This window comes from Aristolochia californica, unplaced genomic scaffold (assembly GCF_029961685.1).
Source record: "Aristolochia californica isolate CCGP_79_NKW_82.1479 unplaced genomic scaffold, dmAriCali1.0.hap1 SCAF_1, whole genome shotgun sequence".
Classification (NCBI taxonomy): Eukaryota; Viridiplantae; Streptophyta; class Magnoliopsida; order Piperales; family Aristolochiaceae; genus Aristolochia; species Aristolochia californica.
In genome coordinates, this window is record NW_027181770.1 from 33,119,290 (window position 1) to 33,141,278 (window position 21,989).

Here is a 21,989-nt window from a genome sequence, read left to right on the forward strand (position 1 = left end):
GGGGGAGGCGGGGGATTTTTAACAGAGTGTTTACTCCCAATCCATAAGTCGTTTCCTACAAAAATATAGCCCGTTACGCATGAAAAATCACTTTACAATCATCTAAGATTGTTAGGTCAGTTTTTTGTAAATGAGGAATATAACGGCTTGTTCAACTCGGGTAAATATCCCACCGCACATTCACTTGAGAATTTAATGAGCATTTTTTATTCTATTTAAAAGCTTTGGATCCATAGGTCATTTGCTTCTTTAACATGTTTCAAGCTTGCATATCCATTTTGGAAACATGTGTAGAAGATATCTCTTTCTCATACAATTCCAAGCTATTAGGGTTGAACTAGTGGAATTTCCCAAACTTGGATAACAAAACTTTTGTGCTAATTTGTGGTGTGTGAATAAATTTTCATTTCTTACATTTGTTATTGTTTTAAATTTTTTCGATACATAAACTCTAAAATTTTCATTTTGTTGTTATCTATTTATGTTTTTTTTACGGGATGAAGGGATAGAGAAAACTCTAAATTTGGATTTAAGAAAAAATGTACATCTAAAACAGAAATGCACAATGCAAAAATTTAGAGAGAGATAATTTCAAAGTGTGTCTATAATTTTTAGGAATTGTAAGCTCTTTTTAGTTTTTATACCTCAGGTTTTGCAATTGTCAGGAAAGGGGGGTGGCGAGGGATTTTTAACAGAGTGTTGACTCCCAATCCACAACTCATTTCGTACAAAAATTTAGCCCGCTACTCATGATAAATCACTTTAAAATATTCTATGATTGTTAGGTGAATTTTTTGTAAACAGGCAAAATAATGGCTTGATTGACTTGGGTAAATATCCCCTTGCACGTTCGCTTGAGAATTTAATGAGCGATTTTTATTCTCTTTAAAAGCTTTGGATCCATAGGTCATTTGCATCTTTAACTTGTTTCAAGCATGCGTATCCATTTTTAAAACATGTGTACAAGAAATCTCTATGTTATAAAATTCCAAGCTATTTGTGTTGAACTAGTGGAATTTCCCAAACTTGGATAACAAAACTTTTGTGTTCATTTCTGGTGTGTAAATAAATTTTCTATGCATACATTTGTTATTGTTTAAAATTTTTTCCATACATAAACTCTAAAATTTTTATTTTGTTGTGATCTATTTGTCGTTTTTGTTTACAGGATGAAGGGAGAGGGAAAACTCAAAGTTTTGATTTAAGAAACAAGTGTACATCCAAAATGGAAATGAACGATGGACAAATGTAGAGAAAGATAATTCCAAAGAGTGTTTGTACTTTTAGGGCTTGTAAACTCTTTTTAATTTTTATATCTCAGGTTTTGCAATCGTCGAGAAAAGGAGGAGGTAGGGATTTTTAACTGAGTGTTGACTCCCAATCCATAAGTCATTTCTTACAAAAATATAGCCTGTTACACATGATTACTCACTTTACAATCATCTATGATTGTTAGGTCAACTTTTTGTAAATGGGCAAAATTATGGCTTGTTTGACTCAGATAAATATCCCTCCACACATTCGTTTGAGAATTTAATGAGCGTTTGTTATTCTCTTTTAAAACATTGGATCTAGAGGTCATTTGCACCTTTAACATTTTTCAAGCATGCATATCCATTTTAAACCATGTGTAGAAGAAATCTCTTTCTTATAAAATTCCAAGCTATTAGGGTTGAACTAGTGGAATTTGCCAAACTTCGATAACAAAATTTTTGTGTTCATTCGTAGTGTGTGAATAAATTTTCTTTACTTACCTTTGTTATTGTTTTAAATTTTTTCCATACATAAAATCTAAAAATTTCATTTTGTTGTGACCTATTTGCCTTTTTTGTTTACAGGATGAAGGGAGCGCGAAAACTCAAAGTTTTGATTTGAGAAAAAAGTGTACATCTAAAATGGAAATGCACAATGTGAAAATGCAGAGAGAGATAATTCCATAGAGTGTCTGTAATTTTTAGGGATTGTAAGCTCTTTTTAGTTTTTATATCTCAGGTTCTGCAATCATCGGGAAAAGGGGGAGGCGGGGGATTTTTAACTGAGTGTTGACTCCCAATCCTTAAGTCATTTCTTACAAAAATATAGCCCGTTACGCTCGATAAATCTATTTACAATCATTTATGATAGTTAGGTCAGATTTTTGTAAATGGGAAAAATAATGACTTGTTTGACTCGGGTAAATATCCCACCGCACGTTCACTTGAAAATTTAATGAGCATTTGTTATTATCTTTAAAATATTTGGATCCATAGGTCATTTGCATCTTTAACATGTTTCTAGCATGCATATCCATTTTTAAAACATGTGTTGAAGAAATCTTTTTCTTATAAAATTCCAAGCAATTACGGTAGAACTAGTGGAATTTCCTTAAGTTGGATAACAAAACTTTTGTGTTCAATAGTGGAGTGTGAATAAATTTTCTTTACTTACATTTGTCATTGTTTTGAATTTTTTCGTTACATAAACTCTAAAATTTTCATTTTGTTGTGATTTATTTGCCTTTTTTGTTTACAGGATGAAGGGAGAGCGAAAACTCAAAGTTTTGATTTAAGAAAAAAGTGTACATGTAAAATGGAAATACACAATGCACAAATTTTGAGAGTGATAATTCACAAGAGTGTAAGTAATGTTTGGGGATTTTAAGCTCTTTTTAATTTTTATATCTCTGGTTTTGCAATGGTTGGGAAATGGGGGAGGCGGGGGATTTTTAACTGAGTGTTGACTCTCAATCCGTAAGTCATTTCTTACAAAAATATAGGCCATTACCAATGATAAATCACTTTACATTCTTCCATGATCGTTTGCTTAGCTTTTTGTTAATGGGCAAAATAATGGCTTGTTTTACTTAGGTATATATCCCACCGCACATTCACTTGAGAGTTTAATGACCGTTTGTTATTCTCATTAAAAGCTTTGGATCCATAGGTGATTTGCATCTTTAACATGTTTCAAGCATGCATATCCATTTTTAAAACAAGTGTAGAAGAAATCTCTTGCTTATAAAATTCTGAGCTATAAGGGTTGAACTGGTGGAATTTCCAAAACTTGGATAACAAAACTTTTATGTTTATTTGTGGTGTGTGTATAAATTTTCTTTACTTACATTTGTTATTGTTTAATTTTTTTTCTCTACATAAACTCTAAAAATTTCATTTTGTTGTGATATATTTGCCTTTTTTGTTTACGGGAGGAAGGTAGAGTGAAAACTCTAAGTTTTTATTTAAGAAAAAAGTGTAAATCTAAAATGGAAATGCACAATGCACAAATGTAGGGAGAGATAATTCCAAAGAGAGTCTTTAATTTTTAGGGATTGTCAGCTCTTTTAGTTTTTATAACTCAGGTTTTGCAATCGTCAGGAAAAGGGGGAGGCGAAGGATTTTTAACTGAGTGTTAACTCCCAATCCATAAGTCCTTTCTTAAAAAAAATAGCCCGTTACTCATGATAAATCACTTTACAATCATCTATGATTATGTTGTGGACTCGATAGCAGGACGGGTCACCTAAAGGCGACGAGGTGAGTTGACTCAGACGTAAAATGCATGGGAATTAGGGGCCAAAAAAGGGACTTGGGCGTAATTGTAATTTAAATTATTTTCAGTCACGCATATGGAAGCTGTAGGGAAACATTGTAATAATTGGAATTTTCGGACTTAACTTAAGGTCCGTGGAATGAATGAAGAAAAGGAAGAATTAATCGGGATCTGAGTTCTCCCTTTCGAACCAGGGTCGGCGTTCCCCTGGAACCCCCGGTGACGGCTCCCGACGACGAGCCCTAATCACTCTCCAGCCTCCTCTGGTGGCGTTTGTCTTCCATCATCCCTTTTTGACTTTCCGTAAAACCTTTCCCGACCTTCATCTCCTCAAATCGACACCATAGGTTGTCCCGGGAGGTCTCGGTGGCCAGATTCGACTCTGAAACAACAAGGTGATCCCTCCCTCCAGCTTGTAACTTGAGCTAGGGCCCGGGAACACAACAGCTTGGTATCAGAGCAGGCCAAAATGGGAGAACCGTCGAATAGCGAAAATTGAGTATCTACCGTCAGAAGCATGATTCAAGCGAGCCAGGACGGAACTGAGGGACGTCTGGCAATTTGGATGGACAGCAGAGGATCTCAGGTAAATGCTCAAATCCAACAGATTTCTGAAAAACTCGATGAGTTATTGGGGTTAAGAAACCCTACTCCTCGTGGACAAAGGAGGAGCCCTGCGGCAAGGCAGGGAGACCACTGTATGGGTCGCAGTGATCACACAGAGAATGGTGTGAGCTCGGGGTCTGGGGGTGGGACCATCCCTAGATACACTAAGTTGGATTTTCCTATGTTCAAGGGATCCGAGGACCCCTTAATTTGGTTATACAGATGCGAGAAATTTTCTCCCATCAAAGAACGGTGGAAACTGAGAAGGTTCGAATAGCCACATTCCACATGCTCGATGAAGCCCAGCTATGGGGCCATAAACTTGAAATGGAAAATCCGAACATCAACTGGGAGGAATTTAAGGAATCATGCACGATTCGATTTGGTTGCCTGCTCAGAGTAATCCATTAGGGGACCTAGTCCTGCTGCATCAGACGGGCACAGTAGAGCCAGTAAGATAGTCCGTATGGACCAACAGGTGGGGTTATTTACTGCTGGTTTATCAGAATCACTGAGGTTGGAGGTTGAGCTCCTCGCTCCCCCTGATTTAGCCCGAGCAATGAACTTAGCCCGCACTCTAGAGGCAAAATAGAAAATCCAGAATCGTAAACCTTGGTCAAACAACAGGTCGGCCCCTAGCAGCACATGGCGATCCAGCACCACTGCAGGCTCTTCTCCAGTGCCTAAGGCTGCTCAGCCTACGCCGGGATTTATTAAAAAATTATCTAGAGCAGAAATGGAAGACAGCAGATCATGGGGGTTGTGTTATAACTGTGATGAGAAGTATACCTTTGGGCATCAATGCCAGAAACTATTCTGGTTGGAAGGGAAAGATAATGAGGAGGAAGAGCCCATTTCCACAGAACAGGTAGACGACGAACCGGAACCTGAAATTTCACTGCACGCGATAACATGCCAATCTACTAAAACTATGCAGTTGCGCGTCATCATCAATGATCAGCCTCTCCTCAGTTTGGTTGATTCCGGGAGCACCCATAACTTCATTAGTAGTAGTGCAGCAGCAACTACAATTGCACGTGCAGCCTCGCCCTATGACCTCCGTGTTAGTGGCCAATGGGGAGAGACTTCCGAGTTATGGAATCAGCAAGGCTGTCTTATTCTCTGTGGAAGGTACTCAGTTTGAAGCAGAATTTTTAATTATTCCATTAGTTGGCTTTGACATGGTTCTTGGCATTAAGTGGTTGCAAACCTTGGGACCAATCTGGTGGGACTTCACCACATTAACCATGACGTTTGAGTGGGTAGACAAACAATTACAGTTACAGGGGAGCAAGGCAGATTTTCACCCGCAATTGCATCTACTCTAGAAACAGCCCCCCTGGACAGCGTCATTGGAAGATTTACTGGAGCACTATTCAAATGTTTTCCAGGAACCTACGGGACTTCCTCCACTACGAAGATGTGACCACAGGATTTGTTTGAAGGCAGGCTCTGAGGTGGTAGTAGTGAGGCCCTATCGCTACCCTCATTCACAGAAAGATGAAATTGAGCGACAATGTAAGCTTATGCTAGAACAGGGAATCATCAGGAGGAGTACGTCTCATTTTTCATCTCCAGTCCTCCTTGTCAAGAAACATGATCAGACCTGGAGATTTTGCGTGGATTACAGAGAACTCAATTCCAAGACGGTCAAGGACAAATTCCCTATTCGGTGGTTGATGAATTGTTAGATGAATTATTTGGGGCCCAATTTTTCACAAAGTTAGATTTGCGCTTGGGGTATCATCAAGTCCGTATGTTTTGTCCAGATATTCAGAAAACAGCCTTCCGTACTCATCACCGGCCCTTCGATTTTCTTGTCATGCCATTCAGCCTATCTAACGCCCCATCCACATTAAAGGCATTGATGAACGAGGTATTTACAGATTATCTCCACAAATTTGTTCTTGTATTTTTTGATGACATTCTCATATTCAGCAAGTCCTGGCCAGACCATTTGCAGCACCTCCAAAAGGTTTTTCAACTTATTCGAGCCCACCGCCTTTATTTGAAGAGAACAAAGAGTACCTTTGGGCGCCAACAGGTTACTTATTTGGGACATCTTATGACAGCAGCCTGGGTTACAGTGGACCCAGACAAAATTGCAGCGGTTACCTAGTGGCTAGTACCGAGCACCATTTCAGCTTTGCGAGGTTTTCTGGGCTTAGCGGCCTATTACCGCAAATTCATTCAGGACTATGCAGCCCTCACCGCACCGTTGACCAATCTGCTGCATAGAAACTCCTTCCAGTGGACTGATGAGGCCGCCACTGCCTTTCTGAATCTGAAAACAACACTAGCGACTGCACCGGTATTACGGCTACCCGATTTTGGCGAAATGTTTATAGTGGAATGTGATGCCTCAGGTAGTGGCATAGGAGCGGTTCTGCTACAAGTCAACCACCCTATTGCCTATTTCAGCCGACAACTTCCGCTACACCAACATAAACTGGCCGCCTATGAAAGAGAATTGATTGGTCTAGCCAAGGCGGTGTGCCACTGGCGCCCTTATTTATGGGGGAGATACTTTACCATTCAGACTGACCATTATAGTTTGAAATATTTGTTGGATCAGTGTATTTCTACCTCCCCGCAGCAGTGATGGGTCGGTAAGTTACTGGGGTTCGACTTCACTGTGGAACATCGAGCGGGCCGGTTGAATACAGTTGCTGATGCTCTCTGCCGTAGAGCTGATTCTTCCGCTCATTTGCATGCCATTAGTCAGCCCACTCCTACGTTGCTGGAAACGATCAAGACCGAGCATAGTCCGGTCTCCGAGTTGCAAGCATTAAGCCAGAAAATCACAGCAGGCCACATGCCCTCTGCATGGCGCATTCGTGACGGTGTTATTACTTACCGGCACCACATTTACTTGAGCCCAGACTCGCCTCCCATTGCTGCCGTGCTCTCAGCTTATCATAACAGTTATCATGAGGGTATTCAAAAGACTCTTTTCTGCCTCAGTTAGGATTTCTATTGGGATGGTCTGAAGTCAACTGTTACTGCATATGTCACTGCGTGCACAATTGGCCAGTGCAACAAGGTCGAGCATTTGAGCCCCGCCGGGGTCCTCCAACCCCTCTAGCTTCCCACTCAGGTTTGGTCCGATATCTCCATGGATTTTATTGAAGGTCTTCCGAAGTCATATGGCAAGTCTATTGTTCTGGTGGTAGTGGACAGGTTCTCTAAGTATGGGCACTTCCTTCCATTGGAACACCTCTACACCGCAACTTCCATAGCAAAAAAAATTTTACTCACATCGAGCGGCTCCATGGCATTCCCGAGTCCATTGTTAGTGACAGGGACGTCATTTTCACTAGCCAATTCTGGCATGATTTATTCCACCTATGCGGCACCAAGTTGAATTTTTCCTCCACCTATCACCCGCAGTCCGATGGCCAGATAGAGGTTCTCAACCGCACCATTGAAATGTACCTCTGATGCTTAGTGGGCGATAGTCCACATCAGTGGATGGACTGCATTCCTTGGGTAGAATATGCTTACAATACCTCCGCCTATCACCCGCAGTTGACGTTGCTCTGATAGAGAGGGATCAGTTGCTCATGGTTATTCACCTTCATCAGTGGCAGGCCCAGGTCAAAATAGAGTATTATGATCAAGGCCACCGAGATGTTTAGTACCCCATTGGTGACTTGGTTTGGTTGCGACTTCAGCATTACAGACAGTCCTCCATGGCAGGCAGCAGGCACAAGTTATCGCCCAAATATTTTGGGCCATTCGCCATCTCTCAGCGGGTGGGTGAGGTAGCCTACAAACTCCACCTCCCCCTAGAAGCGCGGATCCATAATGTTTTCCATGTGTCCTTTATCAAGCCCGTCAAGGGCAGTGATCATCCATGCAACCCATCTCTACCACCCATGGAAGAAGGTCAGTTATCCCTCATGCCACACCACATTTTAAATGCTCGTCAGAATGCCCACCGCAGGGAGGTGTTAGTTTAGTGGACCCACTCCGACGCCAGGAACGCTACATGGGAGGACGTTGATGTTTTCCAGCAGGCTTACCCCACGTTCGAGATTGCGGACAACCTCGTTTTTAAGGGGGGGAGTGATGTTGTGGACTCGATAGCAGGACGGGTCACCCAGAGGCGACGAGGTGAGTTGACTCAGACATAAGATGCATGGGAATTAGGGGCCAGAAAAGGGACTTCGGCATAATTGAAATTTAAATTATTTTCAGTCACGCATATGGAAGCCGTAGGGCAACATTGTAATAATTGGAATTTTCGGACTTAACTTAAGGTCCGTGGAACGAATGAAGAAAAGGAAGAATTAATCTGGATCTGAGTTCTCCCTTTCGAACCAGGGTCGGCGTTCCCCTGGAACCCCCGGTGACGGCTCCCGGTGACGAGCCCTAATCGCTCTCCGGCCTCCTCTGGCGGCGTTTGTCTTCCATCATCCCTTTTTGACTTTCCGTAAAACCTTTCCCGACCTTCATCTCCTCAACTCGACACCATAGGTCGTCCCGGGAGGTCTCGGTGGCCAGATTCGACTCTGAAACAGCAAGGTGATCCCTCCCTCTGTCGTGTAACTCGAGCTAGGGCCTGGGAACACAACAGATTATTTGGTCAGTGTTTCGCAAATGGGCAAAATAATGGCTTGTTTTACTCAGGTAAAGATCCTACCGCATGTTCACTGAAGAATTTAATGAGCGTTCGTTATTCCCATTAATATATTTGGATCCATAGGTCATTTTGCATCTTTAACATGTTTCAAGCATGCAAATCCATTTTTAAAACTTGTGTAGAAGAAATCTCTTTCTTATAAAATTCCAAACTATTAGGGTTGAACTAGTGGAATTTCCCAAACTTGAATAAGAAAACTTTTGTGTTCATTTGTGGTGTGTGTATAAATTTTCTTCACTTAAAATTATTATTGTTATAAATTTTTCCATACATAAACTCTAATATTTTCATTTTGTTGTGATCTATATACCTTTTTTGTTTACGGGATGAAGGGCGAGCGAAAAATCAAAGTTTTGATTTAAGAAATAAGTGTACATCTAAAATGGAAATGCACAATGCAAAACTGTAGAGAGAGATAATTCCAAAGAGTGTCTGTAATTTTTAGGGATTGTAATCTCTATTTGGTTTTCATATCTCAGGTTTTGCAATGGTCGGGAAAAGGGGGAGGTGGGGGATTTTTAACTGAGTGTTGACAAGCAATTCATAAGTCATTTCTTACAAAAATATATGTCGTTACACTTGATAAATCACTTTACAATCATCTATGATTGGTAGGTCAGCGTTTGGTAAATGGGATAATTAATGGCTTGTTTTACTCGGGTAAATATCACACCGAACGTTCTCATGAAAATTTAATGAGCATTTGTTATTATCTTTAAAAGATTTGGTTCCATAGGTCATTTGCATCTTTAACATGTTTCTAGAATGGATATCCATTTTTAAAACATGTGTAGAAGAAATCTTTTTCTTATAAAATTGCAAGCAATTAGGGTAGAACTAGTGGAATTTCCCAAAGTTGGATAACAAAAATTTTGTGTTCATTTGTGGTTTGTGAATAAATTTTCTTTATTCACATTTGTCATTGTTTTGAATTTTTTCCTTACATAAACTCTAAAATTTTCATTTTGTTGTGATCTATTCTTCTTTTTTTTTAAGGCATGAAGGGAGAGCAAAAACTCTAAGTTTTGAGTTAAAAAAAAATGTACATCCAAAATGGAAATGAAAAATGCACAAATGTAGAGAGAGATAATTCCAAAGAGTGTCTGTAATTTTTTGGGATTGTAAGCTCTTTTTAGTTTTTATATCTTAGGTTTTGAAATCGACGGGAAAAGGAAGAGGCGGGGGATTTTTAACTGAGTGTTGACTCCCAATCCATAAGTCATTTCTTACAAAACTATAACCCGTTACGCATGATAAATCACTTTACAATCACCTATGATTGTTATGTCAGCTTTTTGTAAATGGGCAAAAAATGGCATGTTTGACTCGAGGAAATTTCCCACCGCACGTTCGCTTGAGAATTTAATGAGAGTTTGTTATTCTCTTTAAAACCTTTGGATCCATAGGACAATTGCATCTTTAACATGTTTCAGGCATGCATATCCATTTTTAAAACATGTGTAGAAGAAATCTCTTTCTTATAAAATTCCAAGCTATTAGGGTTGAACTAGTGGAATTACCCAAACTTGGATAACAAAATCTTTGTGTTCATTTGTGGTGTGTGTATAAATTTTCTTTACATAAATTTTTTATTGGTTAAAAATCTTTCCATAAAAAAACTTAAAATTTTTTATTTTGTTGTGATTTATTTGCCTTTTTTGTTTACAAAATGAAGGGAGAGCAAAAACTCAAAGTTTTGATTTAAGAAAAAAGTGTATATCTAAAATGGAAATGCACAATGCACAAATTTTGAGAGGGATAATTCACAAGAATGTCATTAATGTTTGGGGATTTTAAGCCCTTTAAAGGATTGTACTAGTGGAATTTCCCATACTTGGATAACAAAACTTTTGTGTTCGTTTGTGGTGTGTGTATAAATTTTCTTTACTTACATTTGTGATTCTTTTAAATTTTTCCATTCATAAACTCTACAATTTTTATTTTGTTGTGATCTATTTTCCTTTTTTGTTTACGGGATGAAGGGAGAGCGAAAACTCAAAGTTTTGATTTAAGAAAAAAAATGTACATCTAAAATGGAAATGCACAATGCAAAAATGTAGAGAGAGATAATTCCAAAGTGTTTGTAATTTTTAAGAATTGTAAGCACTTTTTAGTTTTTATATCTCAGGTTTTGAGACCATTTGGAAAAGGGAGAGGCGCGGGATTTTTAACTGAGTGTTGACTCCCAATCCATAAGTTATTTCATACAAAAATATAGTCCGTTACTCATGATAAATCACTTTACAATAATCCATGATTGTTTGGTCAATTTTTTGCGAATGGGCTAAATTAATGGCTTGTTTTACTCGTATAAATATCCTACGACACATTCATTTTAGAATACTATGAGCGTTTGTTATTCTCATTAAAAGCTTTCGATTCATTGGAAATTTGCATCTTTAACATCTTTCAAGCATGTATATCCATTTTTAAAACATGTGTAGAAGAAATCTCTTTCTTATAAAGTTCAAAGAAATTAGGATTGTACTAGTGTAATTTCCAAAACTTGGATAAAAAAAATTTTGTGTTCATTTGTGGTGTGTGAATAAATTTTCTTTACATACATTTTTATTGTTTTAAATTTTTTCCAAAAATAAACTGTAAAATTTTCATTTTTAAGTGATATTGGCCTTTTTTGTTTATGGGATAAAGAGCAAGTGAAAAATCAAAGTTTTGATATAATAAAAAAGTGTACATCTAAAATGAAAATGCACAATGCACAAATGTAGAGAGAGATAATTCCAAAGCATGTCTGTAATTTTTAGGGAGTAAGGTTTGTTTAGTTTTTATATCTCTGGTTTTGCAATCGTTGGGAAAAGGGGAAGGCGATTGGATTTTTAACTGAGTGTTGACACCTAATCAATAAGTAATTTCTTACAAAAATATAGCCCGTTATGCATGATAAATCACTTTACAATCATCTATGATTGTTAGGTCAGCTTTTTGTCAATTGGCAAAATAAAGGCTTGTTTGACTCGGGTAAATATCCCACCCCACATTCACTTTAGAATTTAATGAGCATTTTTTAATCTCTTTAAAAGCTTTGGATCCAAAGGTCATTTGCATCTATAACATGTTTCAAGCATATATATCCATTTTTAAAACATGGGAAGAAGACATCTCTTTCTTATAAAATTCGAAGCAATTAGGGTTGACTGGTGGAATTTCCCAAACTTGGATAACAAAACTCTTGTGTTCATTCGTGGTGTGTGAATAAATTTTATTTACTTACATTTATTATTGTTTTAAATTTTTTCCATCTATAAACTCTAAAATTTTCATTTTTTTGTGATCTATTTGTCTTTTTTGTTTACACGATGAAGGGAGAGCGAAAACTCAAAGTTTTGATGAAAGAAAAAAGTGTACATCTAAAATGGAAATGGACAATGCACAAATCTAGAGCGAGATAATTCCAAAGAGTATCTGTATTTTTAAGGGATTGAAAGCTCTTTTTTGTTTTTATATCTCAGGTTTTGCAATCTTCAAGGAAAGGGTGTGGTGGTGGATTTTTAACTGAGTGTTGACTCCCAATCCATCAGTCATTTCTTAAAAAAATATAGCCCGTTACACATGATAAATCACTTCACAATCATCTACGATTGTTAGGTAAGCTTTTTGTAAATGGGAAAAATAATGGTTTTCTTGACTCAAGTAAATATCCCACCGCACGTTCGCTTGAGAATTTAATGAGCGTTCGTTATTCTCTTTAAAAGCTTTGGATCCATAAATCAATCGCATCTTTAACATGTTACAAGCATGCATATCCATTTTTAAAACATGTGTAGATGAAATCTCTTTCTTATAAAATTCCAAGCTATTAGGGTTGAACTAGTGGAATTTCCCAAACTTGGATAACAAAACCTTTGTGTTCATTTGTGGTGTGTGTATAAATTTTCTTTACTTAAATTTGTTTTTGTTTAAAATTTTTTCCTTACATAAACTCTAAAATTTTAATTTTATTGTGATCTTTTTCCCTTTTTTGTTTATGGGATGAAGGGAGAGCGAAAACTCAAAGTTTTGATTTAAGGAAAAAATGTACATCTAAAATGGAAATGCACAATGCACAAATGTTGAGAGATATAATTCCAAAGAGTGTCTGTAATTTTTAGGGATTTTATTCTCTTTTTAGTTTTTATATCAAGTTTTGCAATGGTCAGAAAAAGGGGGAGGCGGGGGATTTTTAACTGGGTGTTGACTCCCAAACCATAAGTCATTTCTTACAAAAATATAGGCTGTTAAGCATGATAAATCACTTTACAACCTTTCGTGATAGTTTGGTTTGGTTTTTGCAAATGGGCAAAATAATTGCTTTTTTTACTCAGGTTAATATCCCACCGCATGTTCACTTCAGAATTTAGTAAGTGTTTGTTATTCTCATTGAAAGCCTTGGATCCTTAGGTTATTTCCTTCTTTAACATGTTTCAAGCATGCATATCCATTTTTAAAACATGTGTAGAAGAAATCTCTTTCTTATAAAATTCCAAGCTATTTGGGTTGAACTAGTGGAATTTCCCAAACTCGGATAACAATACTTTTGTGTTCATTTTCAGTGTGTGTATAAATTTTATTTTCTTACATTTGTTATTGTTTAAATTTTTTTCCATATATAAACTCTAAAATTTTCATTTTGTTGTGATCTATTTGCCTTTTTTGTTTACGGGATGAAGGTAGAGTAAAAACTCAAAGTTTTTATTTAAGAAAAAAGTGTACATCTAAAATGGAAATGCATAATGCACAAATGTCGAGAGAGATAATTCAAAAGAGGGTCTGTAATTTTTAGGGATTGTAACCTCTATTTAGTTTTTATATCACCGGTTTTGCAATGGTTGGGAAAAGGGGGAGGTGGGGGATTTTTAACCGAGTGTTGACTCGCAATTCATAAGTCATTTCTTACAAAAATATAGGTCGTTACGCATGATAAATCACTTTACAATCATCTATGATTGGTAGGTCAGCGTTTGGCAAATGGGATAAATTATGGCTTGTTTTACTCGGGTAAATATCCTACCGTACGTTCACTTGAGAATTTAATGAGCGTTTGTTATTCTCTTTAAAAGCATTGGATCCATAGGTCATTTCAATCTTTAACAGATTTCAAGCATGCATATCCATTTTTGAAACACGTGTAGATGAAATCTCTTTCTTATAAAATTCCAAGCAATTAGGGTTGAACTAGATGAATTTCCAAAACTTGGATAAGAAAACTTTTGTGTTCATTTATGGTGTGTGTATAAATTTTCTTTACTTATATTTGTTATTCTTTTAAATTTTTCCATGCTTAAACTTTAAAATTTTAATTTTCTTGTGATCTATTTGCCTTTTTTGTTAACGGGATGAACGGAGAGAGAAAACTCGAATGTTTTGATTTAAGAAAAAAAATGTACACCTAAAATAGAAATGCACAATGCAAAAATTTAAAGTGAGATAATTCCAAAGAGTGTCTGTAATTTTTAAGGATTGTAAGCACTTTTTAGTTTTTATATCTCAAGTTTTGCAATCGTCTAGAAAAGGGAGAGCGGGGGATTTTTAACTCAGTATTGACTCCCAATCCTTAAGTCATTTCTTACAAAAATATAGCCCATTTCGCATGATAAATCACTTTACAATAATCAATGATTGTTTGGTAAGTTTTTTGCAAATAGGAAAAAATAATGGCTTGTTTTACGTGGATAAATATCCTACCGCACGTTCATTTGAGAATTTAATGGGAGTTTTTTATTCTCATTAAAAGCTTTGGATCCATTGGACATTTGCATCTTTAACATGTTTCAAGCATGTATATCCATTTTTAAAACATGTGTAGAAGTAATCTCTTTCTTATAAAGATTCCAAGCTATTAGGATTATACTAGTGGAATTTCCCAAACTTGGATAACAAAAATTTTGTGTTCATTTGTGGTGTGTGAATAAATTTTTCTTTAATTACATTGGTATTGTTTTAAATTTTTTCCATACATAAACTCTAAAATTTTCATTTTTAAGTGATATTAGCCTTTTTTTTTACGGGATGAAGGGCGAGAGAAAACTCAAAGTTTTGATTTAAGAAAAAACTGTACATCTAAAATGGAAATGCAAAATGCACAAATGTGGAGTGAGATAATTCCTGAGTGGGTCTGTAATTTTTAGGGAGTAAGCTCTTTTTAGTTTTTATATCTCTGGTATTGCAATCGTCGGGAAAAGGGGGAGGCGAGGGATTTTTAACTGAGTGTTGACACCTAATCCATAAGTCATTTCTTACAAAAATATAGCCCGTTATACATGATAAATCACTTTACAATCATCTATGATTGTTAGCTCTGCTTTTTGTCAATGGGCAAAATAATGGCTTGTTTGACTCGGGTAAATATCCCACCCCACATTCACTTGAGAATTTAATGAGCATTTTTTTTTCTCTTTAAAAGCTTTGGATCCATAGGTCATTTGCATCTATAACATGTTTCAAGCATACATATCCATTTTTAAAACATGTGAAGAAGAAATCTCTTTCTTATAAAATTCCAAGCAATTAGGGTTGAACTGGTGGAATTTCCAAACTTGGATAACAAAACTCTTGTGTTCATTTGTGGTGTGTGAATAAATTTTCTTTACTTACATTTGTTATTGTTAAAATTTTTTTCCATACATAAACTCTAAAATTTTCATTTTGTTGTGATCTATTTGCCTTTTTTGTTTACGGAATGAAGGTAGAGTGAAAACTCAATATTTTTATTTAAGAAAAAAGTTTACATCTAAAATTGAAATTCACAATGAAAAAATGTAGAGAGAGATAATTCCAAAGAGTGTCTGTAATTTTTAGGGTTTGTAAACTCTTTTTAGTTTTTATATCCCAGGTTTTGCATTCGTCGGGAAAAGGGGGTGGTGAGGGATTTTTAACCGAGTGTTGACTCCAAATTGACAAGTCATTTCCTAACAAAATATAACCCGTTACGCATGATAAATCCCTTTACAACAATCTATGATTGTTGGATCAGCTTTTTGTAAATGGGTAAAATAATGGCTTGTTCGACTCGGGTAAATATCCCACTGCACGTTTGCTTGAGAATTTAATGAGCGTTTGTTATTGTCTTTAAAAGCTTTGGATCCATAGGTCAATTGCTTCTTTGACATGTTTCAAGCATGCATATCCATTTTTAAAATATGTGTAGAAGAAATCTCTTTTTTATAAAATTCAAAGACATTAGTGTTGAACTAGTGGAAATTCCCAAACTTGGATAACAAAACTTTTGTGTTCATTTCTGGTGTGAGAATAAATTTTATTTACTTACTTTTGTTATTTTTTTAAAAATTTTCCTCACTTAAAATCTAAAATTTTCATTTCGTTGTGATCTTATTACCTTTTTTGTTTACAGGATGAAGGGAGAGCAAAAACTCAAAGTTTTGATTTAAGAAAGAAGTGTACATCTAAAATGCAAATGCACAATGCAAAACTATAGAGAGAGATAATTTCAAAGAGTGTCTGTAATTTTTAGGGATTGTAATCTTTGTTTAGTTTTTATATCTCTTCTTTTGCAATGGTTAGGAACAGGGGGGAGGTGGGGGATTTTTAATTGAGTCTTGACTCCCAAAGAGAGAGATAATTCCAAAGAGTTTCTGTAATATTTAGGGATTGTAAGCTCTTTTTAGTTTTTATATCTCAGGTTTGGCAATCGTCGGGAAAAGGGGGAGGTGGGGGATTTTTAACTGGGTGTTGACCTCCAATCCATAAGTCATTTCTTACAAAAGTATAGCCCGTTACGCATGATATATCACTTTACAAACATCCATGATTGTTAAGTAAACTTTTTGCAAATGAGAAAAAATGGCTTGTTATACTTGGGTAAATATCCCACCGCACGTTCACTTGAGAATTTAATGAGCGTTTGTTATGCTCTATAGAAACTTTGGATCCATATGTCATTTGCATCTTTAACATGTTTCAAGCATGCATATTCGTTTTTAAAACATGTGTTAAAGAAATCTCTTTCTTATAAAATTCCAAGCTATTAGGGTTGAACAAATGGAATTTCCCAAACTAGGATAACGAAAGTTTAATGTTCATTTGAGGTGGGTGTATAAATTTTCTTTACTTAATTTTTTATTGTGTTAAATTTTTTTCCGTACATAAACTCTAAAATTTTCATTTTGTTGTGATCTATTTGCCTTTTTTGTTTATGGGAGGAAGGGAGAGTGAAAACTCAAAATTTTTATTTAAGAAAAAAGTGTACATCTAAAAAAGAAATGCACAATGAAAAAAAGTAGAGAGAGATAATTCCAAAGAGTGTCTTTAATTTTTTGGATTGTAAACTCTTTTTAGTTTTTATATCTTAGGTTTTACAATCGTCAGGGAAAAGGGGGAGGAGAGGGATTTTAAACTGAGTGTTGACTCCCAATCCGTAATCCTTTCTTACAAAAATATAGCCTGTTACATATGATTTACAATCATCCATGATTGTTAGGTCAGCTTTTTCCAAAAGGGCAAAATAATGGCTTGGTTTACTCGGGTAAATATCCCACCACAAGTTCACTTCAGAATTTAATGAGCGTTTGTTATTCTCTTTAAAAGTTTTGGATCCATTGGTCATTTGCATCTTTAACATGTTTCAAGCTTGTATATCCATTTTTAAAACATGTGTAGAAGAAATTTCTTTCTTACAAAATTCCAAACTATTAGGGTTGCACTAGTGGAATATCCCAAACGAGGATAACAAAACTTTTGTGTTCATTTGTGGTGTGTGTATAAGGTTTCTGTACTTACCTTTGTTATTGTTTTTAATTTTTTCCTTACATAAACTCTAAAATTTTCATTTTTTTCAGACTATTTGCCTTTTTGTTTTATGGGATGAAGGGAGAGAGAAAAGTCAAAGTTTGACTGAAGAAAAAAGTGTACATCTAAAATGGAAATGCACAATGCACAAAAGTAGAGAGATATAATTTCAAAGAGTGTCTATAATTTTTAGGTATTGAAAGCTCTTTTTACTTTTTATTTCTCAGGTTTTGCAATCATAGGGAAAAGGGGGAGGCGGTGGAGTTTTAACCGAGAGTTGAACTCCAATACATAAGTCATTTCTTACAAAAAAATGTAGCCCGTTACGCATGACAAATCACTTTACAGTCATCTATGATTGTTAGGCCAGCTTTTTGTAAGTGGGAAAAATAATGGCTTGCTTGACTCGGGTAAATATCCCACCGCACGTTCACTTGAGAATTTAATGTGTTTGTTATTCTCATTAAAAGCTTGGGATCCGTAGGTCATTTGCATCTGTAACATGTTTCAAACATGCACATCCATTTTTAAAACATCTATAGAAGAATCTCTTTCTTAAAAAATTCCAAGCTATTAGGGTTGAATTAGTGAAATTTCCGAAACCTGGAAAACAAAACTTTGTTGTTCATTTGTGGTGTGTATAGAAATTTTTTTTCTTCATTTGTTACTGTTTTAAATTTTTTCCATACATATTCTCTAAAATTTTCTTTTCATTGTGATTTATTTGCCTTTTTTTTTTTTACAGGATGAAGGGAGAGCGAAAAACTCAAAGTTTTATTTAATAAAAAAGTGTATATCTAAAATGAAAATGCATATTGCACAAATTTAGAGAGATAATTCCAAAGAGTGTCTGAAATTTTTAGGGATTGTAAGCTCTTTTTTTTTTTTTATATCTCAGGTTTTGCATTCGTCGGAAAAATGGGGAGACGGCAGTGTTTAAATTGAACGTTGACTCCCAATCCATAAATTATTTCGTACAATTTTTGTAAATGGGCAAAATAATGGCTTGTTTGACTCGGGTAAATATCCCACCGCACGTTCACTTCAGAATTTAATGAGCGTTTGTTATTCTCATTAAAATCTTTTGATCCATAGGACATTTGGATCTTTAACATATTTCAAGCTTGATTATCCATTTTTAAAACAAGTGAAGAAGAAATCTCTTTCTTATAAAATTCCAAGCTATTAGGGTTGAACTATTGGAATTTCCTGATAACAAAACTTTTGTGTTCATTTGTGGTGTGTGAATAAATTTTCTTTACTTACATTTGTTATTGTTTTAAATTTTTTACAAACATAAACTCTAAAATTTTCATTTGTTGTTATCTAGTCTCCTTTTTTGTTTATGAGATGAAACTCAAAGTTTTGATTTAACAAAAAAGTGTACATCTAAAACTGAAATGCACAATGCACAAATTCCAAAGAGTGCCTGGAATTTATAGAGATTGTAAGCTATTTTTAGTTTTTATATCTCAGGTTTTGCAATCGTTGGGAAAAGGGGGAGGCGGGGGATTTTTAAAAGAGTGTTGTCTCCCAATCCACAAGTCATTTCCTACAAAAATGTAGCCCGTTACGCATGATAAATCACTTTACAATAATATATGATTGTTAGCAGCTTTATGTCAATGGGCAAAATAATGGGTTGATTGACTCGGGGTAAATATTCCAACGCACATTCGCTTGAGAATTTAATAAGTATTTCTAATTCTCTTTCAAAGCTTTGGAACCATAGGTCATTTGCATCTGTAACATGTTTCAAACATGCATATCCATTTTTTAAACATGTGTAGAAGAAATCTCTTTCTTACAAAATTCCAAGATATTAGTGTTGAACAAGTGGAATTTCCCAAACTTGGATAACAAAATTTTTGTGTTCATTTCTGTTGTGTGAATAAATTTTCTTTGCTTACATTTGTTATTGTTTTAAAATTTTTCCATACATAAACTCTAAAATTTTCATTTTGTTGTGATCTATTAGCGTTTTTTATTTATGGGATGAAGGGAGAGCGAAAACTCAAAGTTTTGATTTAAGAAAAAAGTTTACGTCCAAAATGGAAATGAACAATGCACAAATGTAGAGAGAGATAATTCCAAAGAGTGTTTGTACCTTTTATGGATTGTAAGTTCTTTTTAGTTTTTATATCTCAGATTTTGCAATCGTCGAGAAAAGGGGGAGGCGGGTGATTTTTAACTGAGTGTTGACTCCCAATCCATAGCTCATTTGCATCTTTAACATGTTTCAAGCAAGCATATCCATTTTAAAACATGTGTAGAAGTAAGCATATCAAAGCTATTAGGGTTGAACTAGTGGAATTTCCCAAACTTGGATAACTAAACTTTTGTGTTCATTTGTAGTGTGTGAATAAATTTTCTACACTAACATTTGTTATTGTTTTAATTTTTCCCAATAAACTCTAAAATTTTTATTTTGTTGTGATCTATTTGCCTTATTTGTTTACAGGATGAAGGGAGAGCAAAAACTCAAACTTTTGATTTAAGAAAAAAGTGTAAATCTAAAATGGAAATGCAAAATGCAAAAAATGAGAGAGTGATAATTCCATAGAGTGTCTGTAATTTTTAAGGATTCTAAACTGTTTTTGTTTTTTATACCTCAGGTTCTACAATCGTTGGGAAAAGGGGGAAGCAAGGGATTTTTAATTGAGATTTGACTCCCAATCCATAAGTCATTTCTTACAAAAATATAGCCCGTGATGCTTGATAAATAATTTTTCCATCATCTATGATACTTAGGTCAGCTTTTTTTAAATGTGCAAAATAATGACTTGTTTGACTCTGGTAAATATCCCACCGCACGTTCGCTTGAGAATTTAATGAGCGTTTGTTATTCTCTTTAAAAGCTTTGGATGCATAGGTCATTTGCATCTTTAACATGTTTCGACCATGCATTTCCATTTTTAAAACATGTGTAGAAGAAATCTCTTTCTTATAAAAATCCAAGCTATTAGGGTTGAACTAGTGAAATTTCCAAAACTTGGATAACAAAACTTTTGTGTTCATCTGTGGTGTGTGAATAAATTATCTTTACTTACATTTGTTTTTGTTTTAATTTTTTTCCATACATAAACTGTATAATTTTCATTTTCTTGTGATTTATTTTGCATTTTAATTTATGGGATAAAGGGAGAGTGAAAACTCTACGTTTTGATTTTAAAAAAATGTACATCTAAAATGGAAATGCACAATGCACAAATGTAGATAGCGAAAATTCCAAAGAGTGTCTGTAATTTTTAGGGATGGAAAACTCTTTTTAGTTTTTATATCTCAGGTTTAGCAATCATTGGGAAAAAGGGGGAGCTGAGGGATTTTTAATAGAGTGCTGACTCCCAATCCACAAGTCATTTCCTACAAAAATATAGCTCGTTACGCATGATAAATCACTTTATGTTATAAAATTCCAAGCTATTTGTGTTGAACTAGTCGAATTTCCCAAACTTGGATAACAAAACTTTTGTGTTCATTTCTGGTTTGTGAATAAATTTTTTTTTGCTTACATTTGTTATTATTTTTATTTTTTCCATACATAAACTCTAAAATTTTCATTTGATGTGATCTATTTGCCCTTTTTGTTTATGGGATGAAGGGAGAGCAAAAACTCAAAGTTTTGATTGAAGAAAAAAGTTTACTTCCAAAATTGAAATGAACAATGCACAAATGTAGAGAGAGATAATTCCAAAGAGTGTATGTACCTTTTAGAGATTGTAAGCTCTTTTTAGATTTTATATCTCAGGTTTTGCAATCGTCAAGAAAAGGGGGAGGCGGGGATTTTTAACTGAGTGTTGACTCCCAATCAATAGGTCATTTCTTAAAAAAATATAGCCCGTTACGCCAGATTACTCACTTAACAATCATCTATGATTGTTAGGTCTGCTTTTTTTATAATGGGCAAAATAATGGTTTTTTTGACTCAGTTAAATATCCGACTGCACGTTCACTTGAGAATTTAATGTGCATTTGTTATTCTCTTTAAAAGCTTTGGATCCATGGGTCATTTGCATCTTTAGCATGTTTCAAGCATGCATATCTATTTTTAAAACAGGTGTAGAAGAAATCTCTTTCTTATAAAATTCCAAGCCATTACGGTTGAACTATTGGAATTTCCCAAACTTGGATGACAAAACTTTTGTGTTCATTTATTGTGTGTGAATAAATATTCTTTACTTACATTTTGTTATTGTTTTAAATTTTTTCCATACATAAACTCTAAAATTTTCTTTTAGTTGTGAGCTATTTGCCTTTTTTGTTTACGGGATGAAGGGAGAGCGAAAACTCAAAGTTATGATCTAAGAAAAATTGGAACATTTTAAATCGAAATGCTTAATGTAAAAATGTAGAGAGAGATAATTCCAAAGAGTGGCTGAAACTTTTAGGGATTGTAAGCTCTTTTTAGGTTTTATATCTCAGGTTTTGCAATCGTCGGGAAAACGGAGAGGCGGGGGATTTTTAACGG

At 35.2% G+C, this 21,989-nt stretch overlaps 1 protein-coding gene across 1 annotated transcript; it reads left to right on the forward strand.

Moving 5' to 3' along the window:
* Window positions 1-6,735: 6,735 nt before the first annotated feature.
* LOC137947379 (uncharacterized) lies at window positions 6,736-8,512 on the forward strand. The gene is made up of 8 exons (XM_068793355.1): window positions 6,736-6,739; window positions 6,783-7,070; window positions 7,169-7,231; window positions 7,325-7,542; window positions 7,593-7,730; window positions 7,809-8,084; window positions 8,154-8,250; window positions 8,421-8,512. Exons 1-8 carry the CDS (start codon window positions 6,736-6,738, stop codon window positions 8,510-8,512), a joined length of 1,176 nt encoding a protein of 391 aa, XP_068649456.1.
* The last annotated feature ends 13,477 nt before the right edge of the window (window positions 8,513-21,989 follow it).